The following is a 14,459-nucleotide window of genomic DNA, read 5'->3' on the forward strand; positions in this document are numbered from 1 at the left end:
TACCTTCTTCAAAAATTGTGTTTACTCCCTTACTCCCATTCTTATGAAATAACCCCCCAAATACAATTCTCATATCATTTAAGCCATCAGGTATAAACTATATAATCTCTTACCATAAAACACAAAAATTAATGTTTTATTGCCTCCACCACTGACTTGCCAGTGCATGGCTAAGTATCCCTCCAAAGTCTGAGTCTATACAGATGTTCTAAAAGAAAAAATGGAGAAAGAACCTTTTCTAGTGACAATGGAAGGAGAACCTGTGACTCAGAGCATTTCATCCACAGTTCTCTGGTCCTACTGGCCAAAGAGGTATGAATATTTAAGTTTAAATTTGCAAAGGAGATTTGCAATTTGGCATAAATCCATAAATTCCTCTCTGATTTGTTTAATGATATCCCCTATGCCTCTACTTCTACTAACCTAGTGCAAAACAGTGTCTCACGCTATGCATACAAAAACAATTCAACTGAGGAAAGTACATCCTCATTCTTGGCCCTTTCTCTGATAGGCTCACTGTACAAAGGGAGTACGTGTGGTGATTTGCAAATGTTTCACTCTTACAAAAAGTAAATTATAAAAAAAATTATGAAGATGGATTTTAATTGGGATAAGAGAATAAAGTATTTTGTCAGGTAAGGCCTCTGGAGAAGACAAGAATGGCAGTTGAGACTTATAAGAAGAGAGTAAATGAAGCCCATCATTCACAGATGCTTTGTGTACTCAGGGTTGTTGGGTAGATGTCTCAGGCCTCTCTAGCCCCTCCATTTTCTATTGTCCCAGTATTCAGACACCAGCTTCCTTGGAACTTTCCATTCTTTCAGCCACAGGACAATGCACTGACCTTACCTGAGCAGATGACCCCTGCATCCTCCTGGTGATTGCAATTCTCCTGTTCCCAGCCTCTGGAAGGGCACTTCCACACATGGGACTCCTTTCCTGTGCATTTCAGGTCGTCCAGCCAGATGGGGCCTGATCCCGCCCCAAAGTAAGCAGAGATGGTGGCATCGAGGGCCTCTCCACAGCCCAGCTGTCTGCATACCACTTGGGCATCACTCAGGTCCCAGCTGTCGTCACAGATGGTGCCCCAGGAGCCCTGGTGAAGGATCTCCACTCTGCCGGCACAGCGACCTCCCCCGTTCACCAGGCGGAGCTGTCTGCTGTCTGAGGAGAAAGAGTCATGCCAAAGAGACATTTAACAGTGAATGAGAAGGGTTTTCTGTCTACAGGACCCCCTCACCTGAGCAGTGAGCAGTGCTCTCCTCTGAGGCTGCAGAGCCTGCTGGGCCAGATATGGAATTGTTGCCCCTGGGCAGCATCTGGATCTGGTTTCCTAGCGATCAGAGAGTCATAGGGTTGAAAAATGGGAAAGAACAGGAAAAGTTAAGTTGAAAATAATCTAGTGAGTAGTCTGAGATAGAAGGTGTTACGTAGGTCCTATCAGAGGTAACCTTTTGATTTGTAGAGTTCTGCATAGCATCTGAGAGAGATATACAGGAAATGTTAGAATCTTTACTCTGAGCAGGTAGACGAGTTCAGAGTCACTGTAATGGGCTAGCAGCTGGATGGATTTCTGATGAACCACACACATTTCGGTGCCATCGACCTGAGAGTTAGAAGGATTAGATTAAAGGGAATGAAGTGAAGAACAGGGCTAAGCTCATCAGAAGCTTTAAGTAGCAGTCATGAATTCTATACCAATCAGAATTGTTCTTTTTCTTATAGTCATTCAGACCTGAAAAATCAGTGGATCATAAGACAGGCCACAGTTTGCCCGAGAATATTTCACTTATGATTCTAGGCTTCAGACTCCAGATCTGGATACTTAATTTCAAAAACGGTATTCCTCTTCAAGTAGACTGGGCAACCTCACATGACAGATGATGTCAGATGATCTGGATTGACATTGGCCAGACTCCACTGGGAATCAGAGAATATTGCTCCTTCTCCCAAACAAATCTAATTGCTACTTAGACTTCATGTCAGGAATTGCAATGATTCAAAATTTGGACTTATTTGTTTTCTGGGGAAAAAATATCCTGTATTGCTAACCCCACACAGAGCAGAAATAGGTTATAGTCCTGCTCTGAAAGCACTTGAACAGACAATTTTGATGGACTCACTGTATTATTATTCTCTCCTTTTTACTGATGAGTAAAGTGACGTAAAGGGAGGTTAACTAATGTCTATCAAGATTGCTCTTTAAGTAAATGATGAAGTAGAAAATAAAACCTAGAAATTCTGCTTCCAAGAAGAATGGAGGAATTCACAGCAGGCCAATGGTCCTACTGTGTACAACTAAAAAAGCTGGAAAATAGAAAAAAAAAGTAAAGATTTTAGATTTTTGTGGATACAACATGGACTAAATACAGCAGTCTGTCCTTATCTTTGGTTTCATTTTCCATGATTTCAGTTACCTGCAGTCAACTCTAGTCTGAAAATATTAAATGGGAGATTCCAGAAATAAACAACTCATAAGTTTTAAATTGCACACCATTCTGAGTATCATGATGAAATCTCGAGCCCTCCAGCCAGCTCCATCCTACCCATGACATGAATCATCCCTTTGTCCAGGGTATCCATGCTTATGTTACCCACCCATTAGTCACTTAGTAGCCCTTTTGGTTATCAGATCGACTGTTGCAGTACCTCGGTGCTTGTGTTCAAGTAACCTTCATTTTTCTTAATAAGGGCCCCAAAGTGCAAGAGTAATGATGCTGGCAATTTGGATATGCCAAAGAGAAGCCATAAAGTGCTTCTTTTAAGTGAAAAGGTGAAAGTTCTCCACTTAATAAGGAAAGGAAAGAAAAGAGATCATGCTGAGGTTGCTAAGATCTATGGTAACTTTTATTACAGTCTATTGTAATAATTGTTCTATATTATTATTTGTTATTGTTGTTAATCTATTTCTATGCCTAATCTATAAGTTGAGCTTTATCATAGGTATGCATGAATAGGAAAAAACATACTACCTATAGGATTCGGTGGTATCTGTGGTTTCAGGCATTCACTGGGGGTCTTGGAACACATTCCCTGCAGATAAGGTGCGATTACTATATGCTAAAATTCCAAAGAGTGGAGATAATTTCATTGTTAACCAAAGGTCTCCAGCTTCTTTTTCTCTAAGGGAATGTCCCAATTTAGTGTATGAGTTAATGGCTCAGGATCTGGGCTTCGGTAAGGCAGAGGACTACTGCTGGGACAGAGAAGCCAGCATAACTTTGGGGGTTACTTGGTGTTAGAGTGACAGAATTGGAGACTTGAGGGCCACTCCCACATAACAGGCTTTCTTCTCAAATATTTGCACACTAGAAAATCTGTGGAGGGCAGGAGGCTAAAGAACTATATCAAAAATCTTGGAAAGCAGAGTGGATATTCCCTCATTCTCTTGGGTGCTGAGCTACCAAAACATTGCAGCATTATTCTTCACAGGCTCTCAACTGAAATCCCTGAAAACCCACGCCATAGGAACAGAGGAAAAGCAGAGGTAGACTCAGTGTTACCAGAACTGCAACCCAGACTTGTTCCAGCTCAGTTCTAGGTTGTCTTTAGACACTTGGTTTATCAGTACCTCCTCCTCCACCTGCCAAGCAGAGCAAAAGATGAATCCTTTCTGGTGTTAGAAAATATATCTGCAGTATCTTATTTTTTCATACCCAATTTTTAGCATTCAGTAAAAAGTTACATGGCATGTAAAAAGATGGGAATCACATGACAAATTAAAGTGAAAAAAAGGAAGATAAGAGAAGGCAGAAATACACACGATAAAGATGTTGGAGTTAGCAGATAATAATTTTAACCATGATCAACATATTTAGGAAAAAAGAGGAAAGGAGAGAACAACTGGTGAAAAGATAAAAAACAATTAACAAGTAATTGTAAATATATTAAAAATACCAAAGTAAAAGTTACCAACTGACAATAAAAGTCTATAGTTAAGAATTGAATGAATTGGTTTAAAAGAATTTTAGGTAGTTTTTTCAAGACAGAGTTAGTGACTTAGGGGAGTTCTAGAGAGAAGAGAAGAGAAGAAGCAGCGAAGAGACAGAGAGAGAGCAGCAGAAGCAGTATTTGAAGAGATAATATTTTGAGAATTAAAAAAAATGGATGAAATGTATAACTCACATATTCAAGAAGCTCAGAGATTCCCAGAAAGACATGAAAACCTCCACACCTAGTAAAGCTGCTGAATCAAAGGAAAAGAGGAAAATATGGAATAATAACATTTGTTTAATGCAAAATAGGAGATAAAAAGGAATATAAAGCAGGTGGGTCAATTAAAAGCAAATGGTAGATACTACCCAAGTGATATGAGCAATTGCATTTAAAAATAAATGGATTAGATGCTTCAAGTAAAAGCCAATCTAGATACAACAGCAACATTCAAGTAAGTGCTACTTGCAAGATATTCACCTTATATACGAAGGCAAAGAAAGGTTGAAAGTAAAATGATGCAAAAAAATGTATGTACTATGTAAACACTAACGTAAGAAAACTGGAGTAGCTATTTCAATATCACAAAAAGTAGCCTTAAGACAAGATACACTAATTGAGTTAAAGAGGGAATTTTCACCATTATAATGGGATAAGCCCTTAATAAAGATGTTATAGATATTAAAATCCAAGAAAGATGTTAAAACATAGCTTTGAAGCTTATAGTAATACGTTATAGAATGAAAAGAAGAAATAAGCAAATTTGCAATCAAAATGGGGGAACTTTAACATAACTTTTTCATAGCAGCTAGACCAAGCAGACAATAAAGAAGGAAGAATATAGGAGATGTAAAACAACATGATCAACACATTTAACTAAATAATGTATTTATAACATGCACCCAACGATGAAAGCATTCATATTATTGTAAACGCACATGGAAGATTTATCAAAAATTACCAAATGATAGGACAAAAACTTTCAGATAATTGAATTCACACAGAATGCTTTCTCTGACCACAGTGAAATTAAATTAACAATTAATAAGAAAATATAGTTAGCAATCCCTAAATTTTGGGAAATTAAGTAACACTCTTCCAAAAAAATACATAGGTCTAGAAATAAATTTAAAAAATTAGAAAACATTGTGAAATAATGATTACAAAAATATGATGTAACTAAACTCCTCTAATGCAACTAAAGTAGTGCCTAGGGAAATTTTATACATAGATTTAGAAAAGAGGAAAGACTGAAAATGGAAAAAAAAATGCAAACTTCCATTTAAGAAACTAGGAGATGAGCAAATAAAGCCTAAAGGAAGTAGAACGCTGGAATTAATAAAGATGGAAATAAAAATTAGTGAAAAAGAAGGCAAACATAAGATAGAGAAAATACAGAAAACCCCCTTTGAATGTGGTTCATTGAAAATTGATAAACAACAAGCAATACTAATCAAGAAGATTGAACAAATGAACTTCACAATACCAAGGATGAAAACAGAGGCATCGCTATAAATCACAGATTTTTGGTAACAGTTTTATTGAGATACAATTTACCCATTTAATGTGGATAAATACCCAGAAGAGTTCCAATTTCTTATAACCTTGCTAACACGTGTATTTTTGGGTTTTTTGACAATAGCTATCCTAACAGGCGTGAGGTGATATCTCATTATGGTTTTGATTTATATTTCCCTTGTGATTAGTGATGTTGATCTTTTTGTAGACCTGTTGGCCATTTGTATGTCTTCTTTGGAGAAATGTCTATTCAAGTCCTTAGCCAATTTTTAAAGCGGGTTATTAGGAGATTTTTTGCTCTTGATTTGTAGAAGTTCCTTACGTATTTTGGAAATTAACCTTTTATCAGATATATGGTTTGAAGATATTTTCTCCCATTTCATAGGTTGCTTTTTCACACGACTGATGTTTGCTTTGCTGTGCAGAAGATTTTTAGTTTGATATTGTTCCACTAGTCTATTTTTGCTTTTGTTGCTTGTTCTTTTAAAATCATTGCCATATCCATGAATCATTTATATATTTATTCACATACTTATTTGTTAACATTTGACCAATATAGAAGAAAATAAATAAGGATATGGAGGGCTTGATATATATCAACATATGTGTGTGTGCACATACAAGAATACGGGGACCTCTGTTATATGGATATAACAGGCATAGATGTTTAGCTTTGTATCTAAAACAATTTGAATTCTACAATACATCGTATCCCCTTACATTTTATTTCTTTCAGGAAGCCTTCCTAGACCACTCCTAAGTATATTCTTTGACTTTATATTGTGTTCCTAAAGTAGGCTTAACTTTTCTTTCCAGTTTTATTGGGATATAATTGACATACAAAATTTTGTAGGTTTAAGGTGTGCAAGGAGTTGATTTATACACTTACACTTATGTATTACAAAAGGATTACCACATTAGTGTTAGTTAATGCCTTCCTCACCTCACATAGTTATCATTTCTATTTTGCAGTGAGGACATTTAAGATTTACTCTCTTTAGCAACTTTTTTTTTTCTGGTGAGGAAGATTGGCCCTGAGTTAACATCTGTTGCCAATCTTCCTCTTTTTGCTTCAGGAAGATTGTCTCTGAACTAATATCTGTGTCAATCTTCCTCTATTTTGTATGTGGGACGCCCTGACAGCATGGCTTGATGAGCAGTGTGTAGGTCTGTGCCCTGGATCTGAACCCATGAACCCCAGGTCACAGAAGCAGAGTGTGCAAACATAACCACCACACCACCAGGCCAGCCCCTCTCTTAGCAACTTTTAACTGTATAAAACAGTTTTGTGAACTATAATCGTAATGCTATGCACTACATCCCCAGAATTTATTTGTCTTCTAACTGGAAGTTTGTACCCTTTGACTAACACCTTCCCATTTCCACCAGCCCCCAGACCCTGGTAACCATCATTCTACTCTGTTTCTATGAATTCAGCTTTTTGAAATTCCACATATAAGTGATATCATATAGTATTTGTCTTTCTCTGTCGGACTTATTTCACTTAGCCTAATGTTGTTCAGGTCCCTCATTAGCCTATGAGCTTAATGTGAACTGTGTTCACCGCTGTAACATTAGTGCCTATTTGAGGGCAATGAAGGACCATTATATCTAGCAATATAGTGTACCAGGTACTCTGGGGGAACCCTCCAGTATGTGGAGGAAATGCTTCAAAGAACAACCAAGGAACAATCCATGAGACCAGTCTGATATATAAGATATAAACAAGCAGGAGAAACAGGTTAGCTCTGGGAAAATTCGGATGGGAGCCCTTTTAAGGATATTATGCCTTGGGCCTGTATTGAGGAGCAATGTGGGAACTGTAATGAGGACTCCCCTTACATCAGGACCATATAAGGGCTCAAATGTGTTGTGAGGAGCTATGGTGGTCACCTGGGCTACCGGCAGTAGCAGAAACAAGTCTCTTCTTGAGGAAATCATCCCCAGTTTAGACCTTCATGAGTACCAAATAGTTAGCACGGGAGGAGGCAAGCCACCGTCTCAAAGAGGCTTTCTTCCAACAATACATATAAAATTGCAAACTAGTCTACCTAATAATCTTTTACCCCATCACCCTTCTTCCTCTCTTTCTTTCTTTCCACATAACAAATCATCTGATAAAATATCAAATTTACTTGCATATATTGGTGTCTTATCAATCCTCCTCCAGAATCTGCTCCACAAAGGTAGAGATTTTTCTTTAAATTTTGTTCACTGCTATATCATGAGTACCTACAAACTTTCCTGACGCACAACACTCAGTAAATATTTTATGGATAGATGAACAGCAAATGAATGAACCAATAGAAACCAAACAATAATTTTAGATTTCCAACAAACTCAGACGATGGATTTATCATATAAAGAACATACAGCCATATATAAAATATTTTAAAAATGAATAAAATCAAGATGTGCAACTACAAGAGTTTATTGGAAATGAGCAGATACATTTGAAAAACAAATAGAACTTTTAATTATGAAGAGTATAATAGTTAAAATAAAACACTCACTGGATGAGTTATACGTCAGACCAGATACACATGAACAAAGAGTAAATGGACTGGAATGTAAGTCCCACATATTACCACGAATGTGGAACAAAGAGTCAAAGAAATAAAAAAACCGAAAAGAAAGTTAAGAAATATGGAAAATAAAATGACAAGATATAACATATGCGTAATTAGGTTCCAGAAGAGAGGGAGCGCAGAGCAGTGAGAGAGAGAGAGAGAGGTTGGAATGGGCTATATTTGAAAATATAATGGATGAGAATTTCCAAGTGATGCAAAGAACTCAAAATATATCAATAACCACAATAAATAAATCTGTTATAATAGTCAGTTAAAAAACAAAGGATATCAGATTAGATATTTAAAAAAAATAGTCAAATAATCTTTGTAAGAAATATCTAAAATACTAGAATACAGAAAATCTGCAAATAATCATATAAGATATATGGGGCAAAGACAAACAAATAAAAACTGTGATATTTATATTAATAGAAGACAAAATAGACTTTAAGATTCAAAGAATTATTAAGAACCAGAAAATAAATCAGTAATGAAAAATATTTTAATCCACTAGGAAGATATAATAATTTAAAATCTATATGTATTCAATAAAAAGCCTCAAAATATATAATTCAGTGATGTTGGAACTAAGGAGATCACATCTATCTCAATAAATGATAGGTCAAGCAGACAAACAGTAACAAAAATTATAAGATTTGACCTAATCTATTAACCTGCTATTAGATCTTATACACATAATAAAGAGTGTGCACATTTCTAACAAGTATAAATGGAACATTTACAAAAATTGATTAGTACTCATCCATAGAACAAGTTTAAGCAATGTCAAAGAATTGGTACAACAGTGATCACATAATCTGATCAAAATGAAACTGTTAAAAATAAATCCAAAAGATAAAAAAAAATTCCCCCATATGTTTGGAAATTAAAAAAAGAAAATCTATGTGCAAATTGTTTGAGGGTCAATGAAGAAATCATAAAGTAAAAATGGTTCAAAATGAAAATGAAATTTCCACTTTTTTAAACATTGAAATGTAGCTAAAGCAGTACCTAGAGAGAAATTTATAGCTAAAGTGCTTATACTATAAGAGATAAAAAAGATGAAAATTAATTAAAGATTCCTTTAAATTGAGAAAAGAAGGGACTACTTCTAAAGAAAGTAGAAGGAAGAATAAAAAGGGAAGGAAATGTTTGATAAAATAGAGCAGACCACAAAGTCCAAAGATGGTTCTTTGAAAAGATTAATAAAATAGAAAAATCTATGAAAAGAATGTCAGATCCTGGATGTATTTTGCGGTAAAGGTGACAGACCTTCCTGACAGACTCGGTAGGAGATGTGAGAGAAAAAGAAGAATCAGGGATGGCTGCAAGGTTTTGGCCTGAGCTGTGGATGGAATACATTTGTTTCGGGGGTGAGGGGATCAGGAGCTCAGTTGGATGGGTTAATTTGAGATGTGTATTAGATATCCAACTGCAGAAGCCAAGTACATGGAGATACAAGTTTGGGTTTGTGGGGAGAGAGCTGGGCCCAAGATACAAATTTGTGAGCTGATGGCACATAAAAAATATTTGTAACCATGAGATTAAATGTGATCACCAAATGTGGGTTGGAGATATTAAAAAGAAGAGGCTCTGCATTGAGTCCCTGGGTCACCCCACAATTAAGAGTTCTGGGAAAAGAGATTGACTTAGCAAACAACACTAGGAAGGAGTGACCAGTGAAGTAGAATAAAAACCAAAAGAGTGTTGTGTCTTAGAAGTCAGATAAAGAAATATACTGAAAGGAGGGAGTCATCAACTTTGCTAAATATTACTGATATATCAAGCAAAACCAACCAACCAATGAAACAACAACAACTGAGAACAGATCATTGAATTAGCGATGTGGGGATCATTGACGGGCTTTACAGGGGGGAGTTTCAGCAGAGTGAGGGGGCAGAAAAACCTGATATAATTCAGAGGGAAATTGCAGAGAGTGATTGCAGACTTTCGGGAGGAGTTTGCTGTAAAAGGGGATAAAGATAATGAGCAGTAGCTGTTGAGAAAATTGGAGCAAGAGTTTACTCATTTGTTTTGAGATGGGAGAGAGAACAACATGTTTGCATGGTAGCAGATATTCAGTAGAAAGGGAAAAATGGATGGGGTGTGAGAGACGGGGGAGAACTCCCTCAGGCATGCCCTTGAGGGGAGTTGGTGGGATGGCATCTAGTACACAAGCGGAGGAACTGGATTCAGATGGGAGCCACTGAAGAAGTGGAGGAGAATTGCTGATAGGTGCATAGATATGGTAGTGAGTTTCTGGGAAGTCTCCTTCTGATTGCTTTAATTGTAATTGGAATGCAGGCTGGCATCTTTTAGCCAGGTTGTTAAGCAATTGAATATACCTCTCCTTATAGTATCACAGAATAAAGCCCATATTACACAGCTGTATTTTTATTTTGTGATGGAACTATCATGTATCTAAAGTGTCTCACCCATCTAAAGTGTAATTCCTATCTTGTGCAAATGGCATAACACCATCACACACAGCAAAATAAATTCAGATACAATAAGGTTTTAGATGCTCTTCAGTGAAACTATAAAATTATTAAATTAAATAAAATTATTACTATTTTTAGATTTTTATTTATTTTATTTTTCCTGTTTCTCCCAAAGCCCCCCGGTACATAGTTGTGTATATTTTAGTTGTGGGTCCTTCTAGTTGTGGCATGTGGGATGCTGCCTCAGCATGGCTTGACGAGTGGTGCCATGTTCACGCTCAGGATTGGAACTGGTGAAACCCTGGGCCACCGAAGCAGAGCACGTGAACTTAACCACTCTGCCACGGGGCCGGCCCCCTAAATAAAATTATTAAATAAAATGATTAAAAGTAATTTTGGGATGAAGAATGGCATTTGAAGCATCACATTAAAGGCAGAAATCATAAAGGTAATGCATTGAAGATTTGGTCACATGACCCCCCCACCACATACACACCCCTAAAAACATTAATATGCAAAAAATTGGGGAACATATTTACAAAATAGACATTAATACTAAGAGTAAGTAATAGTAAGACAAACAGTAAATGATGTTAGCTTATAAAGAATTCCTATAAATAAATAAGAAAATGAAAAACAGGAGAAAAAATAAAAATTGTCACGACAGATATCTTAGGACTGCAATATGAGAAAGAAGATAATATTTGTATATATAGGGTCAATATGGATAAAAAACATGATATAATACACTTGTGGCAAGGTTATGAAAAAAATAATACTCAGTTAATGTTTTAGAGAATTAAAGCTATTGAATTAAAGCTATTGAATATTAAAGCTGTTCTGATGGGCAATATATATCAGAGGCCTTCAGAATGGTTATCTTGAAAAAATAATAATGGCTTTTCTATTATGTCAGTGTGTTTGGTCAATGTATGTATTTGTAAAAACTTTATCACAGCATCATAAATGAAAACATAAATATACAACAAATAGTCTTAGATAAGTAAGTTGTGATTCAATAATAGAGTGAAATACTGGCAACCATACAAATGTCATAGAAGATATTTTAACAGGTCAGAAAGAAATTTAAAATTCATCATTAATTTTGAAAGTGGATATAAAATGGTGTCCAGGAACTTTATGATCCAATTGTCTGTGTGTGTGTGTGTGTATGGACTGAGACATGCCCTCAATTAAAGCAGAGATTTAGTGTACAGAAAGACTCTAAAGGGAGTTGGTGGAACGTGACTTTTATTGTAAAGACTCTGTAGCATGTGCCAGGCTCAGGAAATATTTAACGCCCTTTGACACCATGATGCCAACGTTGAAATTTCACAAGTAGACGGGATGAATTCATGTGAACTGAGTGCTTTAGAGTGTGAACACATGCTTTAACAATATGATTCTACAAAAACTTCTCTCTGAGGAAAAATTACGCTTGTCTGAGTGAGGTGAGACTTCTTCTTGGCCTAATGAGAAACTTATTCATTGTTCTCATAGCATTAATGGAGAGGCCAAAATGGAATCAGAGTACCAATTTTATATAGCCATGCGCCTGCATAATGGCGTTTCCGTCAACAGTGGACCACACATACGATGGCGGTCCCAAAGATTAGTACCATATAGTCTAGGTATGTGGTAGGCTGTATCATCTAGGTTTGTGTAAGTACATTCTGTGATGTTTATACAACAATGAAATTGCCTAACGACACATGTCTCAGAATGTATTCCCATCATTAAGTGATGCATGACTGTATTTTTTTTCAAGAGTCCACCTCTACCCTGAAAAGCCTGCAAAGCCTGAAAAGCCTGAAAAAGGACAACCATAATTAGCTTATGGCCAGAACCCAAGGAATGGAAGTCCCAAGAAATACAACAAGGGAGTGAGGAGCAGAACATCTTGCTCCTGTTCGGAGGAGTAGAATTTCCCAAAGAAGAGAGACAGAGACTTCTGACTGGAAGGGCTTGAAATAAGGAGGAAACATGGGTTAAGGAAGGGATAGAGAGATGAGGAGCATTGCTAAAGCATGACTCTGACGTGTTCTGGACACACCATAGGACAAAGGCCCATATCTAAAACAGTTGACTTTCCACGCATGTGGCTACATCATTCTCATTTCAGGAGCTCAAACACTGATATCTTGGACTCTCCTGAGTCAGGGGCCCAGTGGAGACTAGATTTCATGTAGGATCTGAGAGAACTACAAGGGAGAAAATTCACCATAAGGATATTCATAAACACAGGTTCTTCCTAAATAGCAGATCCTTTAAGATGTCATGGAACAAGTTCTAGTACCCCAGTGGGGCAGGGAAAAAGTGACCAAGAGAGGAACATCCTGAAGTCTCTAAGGCAGATCCCTCTTCTGCCCTCAGTGCTCTAATATAAGTCCATCTATGAGCACTGATATCTGGCATCAGTTTTTTCTGTGCTGCATGGTGGGGTTGGAGAACCACCAGTCAACCCAAGAGGTAGGAAGGGAAAACACCACAGGCAGGAAGGCAAATTTCTGCCAAGAACCCAATGCTGGGAAAATACTACAGTAAAGCAGAAAAATGTCTGAGCTGTGGGTTTGTGGGGAAGAAGAAGAAAGTCAAAGTCAGGCCTAGACTGCAGGTGCAGGGTTATCTGAGAGTATAATTATAGTTTACATTAGGAGGGCTTTCTTTATATGCAGGAAGGTTTCCATATCTGCCTTCATCATATACACAGACACACCCATCATTACCACCACTACCAACCCCAGCAGTCTGGCTTAGAGAGTGTAAGTTCTATGAGTGCATATCTGAACATTTGACTTCCACTGGGCAGACATTTGCCTGCCCACACATTTAGCTTTTACATACTCTTCAAACTTATGTTCACTCATTTCCTCTCTCTCTCTCTCACATGCACACATATGTACACACACACACAATATGTACACACACACATATACACACACACACACACAAGTCCATAGACTAAAAGAGCAGAAATACCAAAATACTGGTGGAGACAGAGATGATATGGAGTACAGGAAGGACAGATAGAGACCCACCCTGAGGAAGTCCCTCGGCCATAATCCATAGAAACTGGGAAGTGATCAGACATTTTCTGAGCTTTTAGGTATTGTGGGGCTGAAACACAGACTCAGTCAATCTGAAAACAAACTTTCTATCTCTGCAACATCTCACTGCTGAACTTGAAAAACAGAGTCCCACAGGAGAAAATTCAACATTCAGTGTCACTAAAGATCACATTTGGTCAAGACCAAATGGCCAATAGAGAGGCGTTGTCTTTACAATCCCAGGGATCATTCCCCCAGAGTCTTAGAGCTAATCCGGTAACTCTGCTGATCTTAGGAAGTGAGGCGATGCTTACCTTGATCACTTGCTACAACACTGAAGAGGAGAATAACAAGACCTTGGAGAAAGCAGTGTCCATTCATGGTCATTCTGATCCTCCTATCTTCAGGTACCAGCCTCAGCTTTCCCAAACCATACAAAGAATCCTTCTGGTCCTTAATGGCGGCTCCTACAGCAGGAAGGGGACTATATAGTCCCATCCCCTGACATCGCCATCTTCCAGCAGCCAATAGAAACCCTGTTTAACATCTTCCCTGCCATCAGAGACTGTATAAAAGGAAACTTTTTGAAGTTCAAACACCAATTAGATACTGAATCTTAAATTTCTCCTTATATGAGATCGAAGGTTTTCTAACGTCAGATGTCATTCTCTTCCTCAAAGCTGATACAGAAAAGCTGTGTTAAAATAAATACAGGTGGCTTTCTTTTCTCTGCCCCAGGGATCTGGCTCAATGATTAGTTCAGCTCAGCTGGTGGGATCAGTCAGATGCACTGTTTCTGAGTCAGTTCTACATCCCATGGGCCCAAGAAAAGATTATTTTTGTTTAATGAAGTTTAGGTCTCCACTGTGAAATGACCAACGTGTTGTGGCTGCAAAGAAACAAGAATCTAACAGTAAGAACAAAAAGTCAGGTGATTAGAAAATTGGAAT

The 14,459-nt window shown here is 37.4% G+C and overlaps 1 protein-coding gene across 1 annotated transcript in view; it reads right to left on the reverse strand.

Moving 5' to 3' along the window:
• The window catches only part of LOC103563703 (antigen WC1.1), a 52,876-nt gene extending 38,911 nt beyond the window's left edge, over positions 1 to 13,965 (reverse strand). Inside the window, exons 1-2 of the mRNA XM_070619028.1 lie at positions 13,824 to 13,965; positions 850 to 1,164 (exon numbers count right to left, since the gene is read on the reverse strand). Coding sequence (XP_070475129.1) covers positions 850 to 1,164; positions 13,824 to 13,896 — 388 coding nt within the window. The 5' untranslated portion in view covers positions 13,897 to 13,965. The remainder of the gene's footprint in view (positions 1 to 849; positions 1,165 to 13,823) is intronic.
• Between the last annotated feature and the right edge of the window lie 494 nt (positions 13,966 to 14,459).

Source organism: Equus przewalskii, chromosome 5, assembly GCF_037783145.1.
Source record: "Equus przewalskii isolate Varuska chromosome 5, EquPr2, whole genome shotgun sequence".
NCBI classification, from domain to species: domain Eukaryota; kingdom Metazoa; phylum Chordata; class Mammalia; order Perissodactyla; family Equidae; genus Equus; species Equus przewalskii.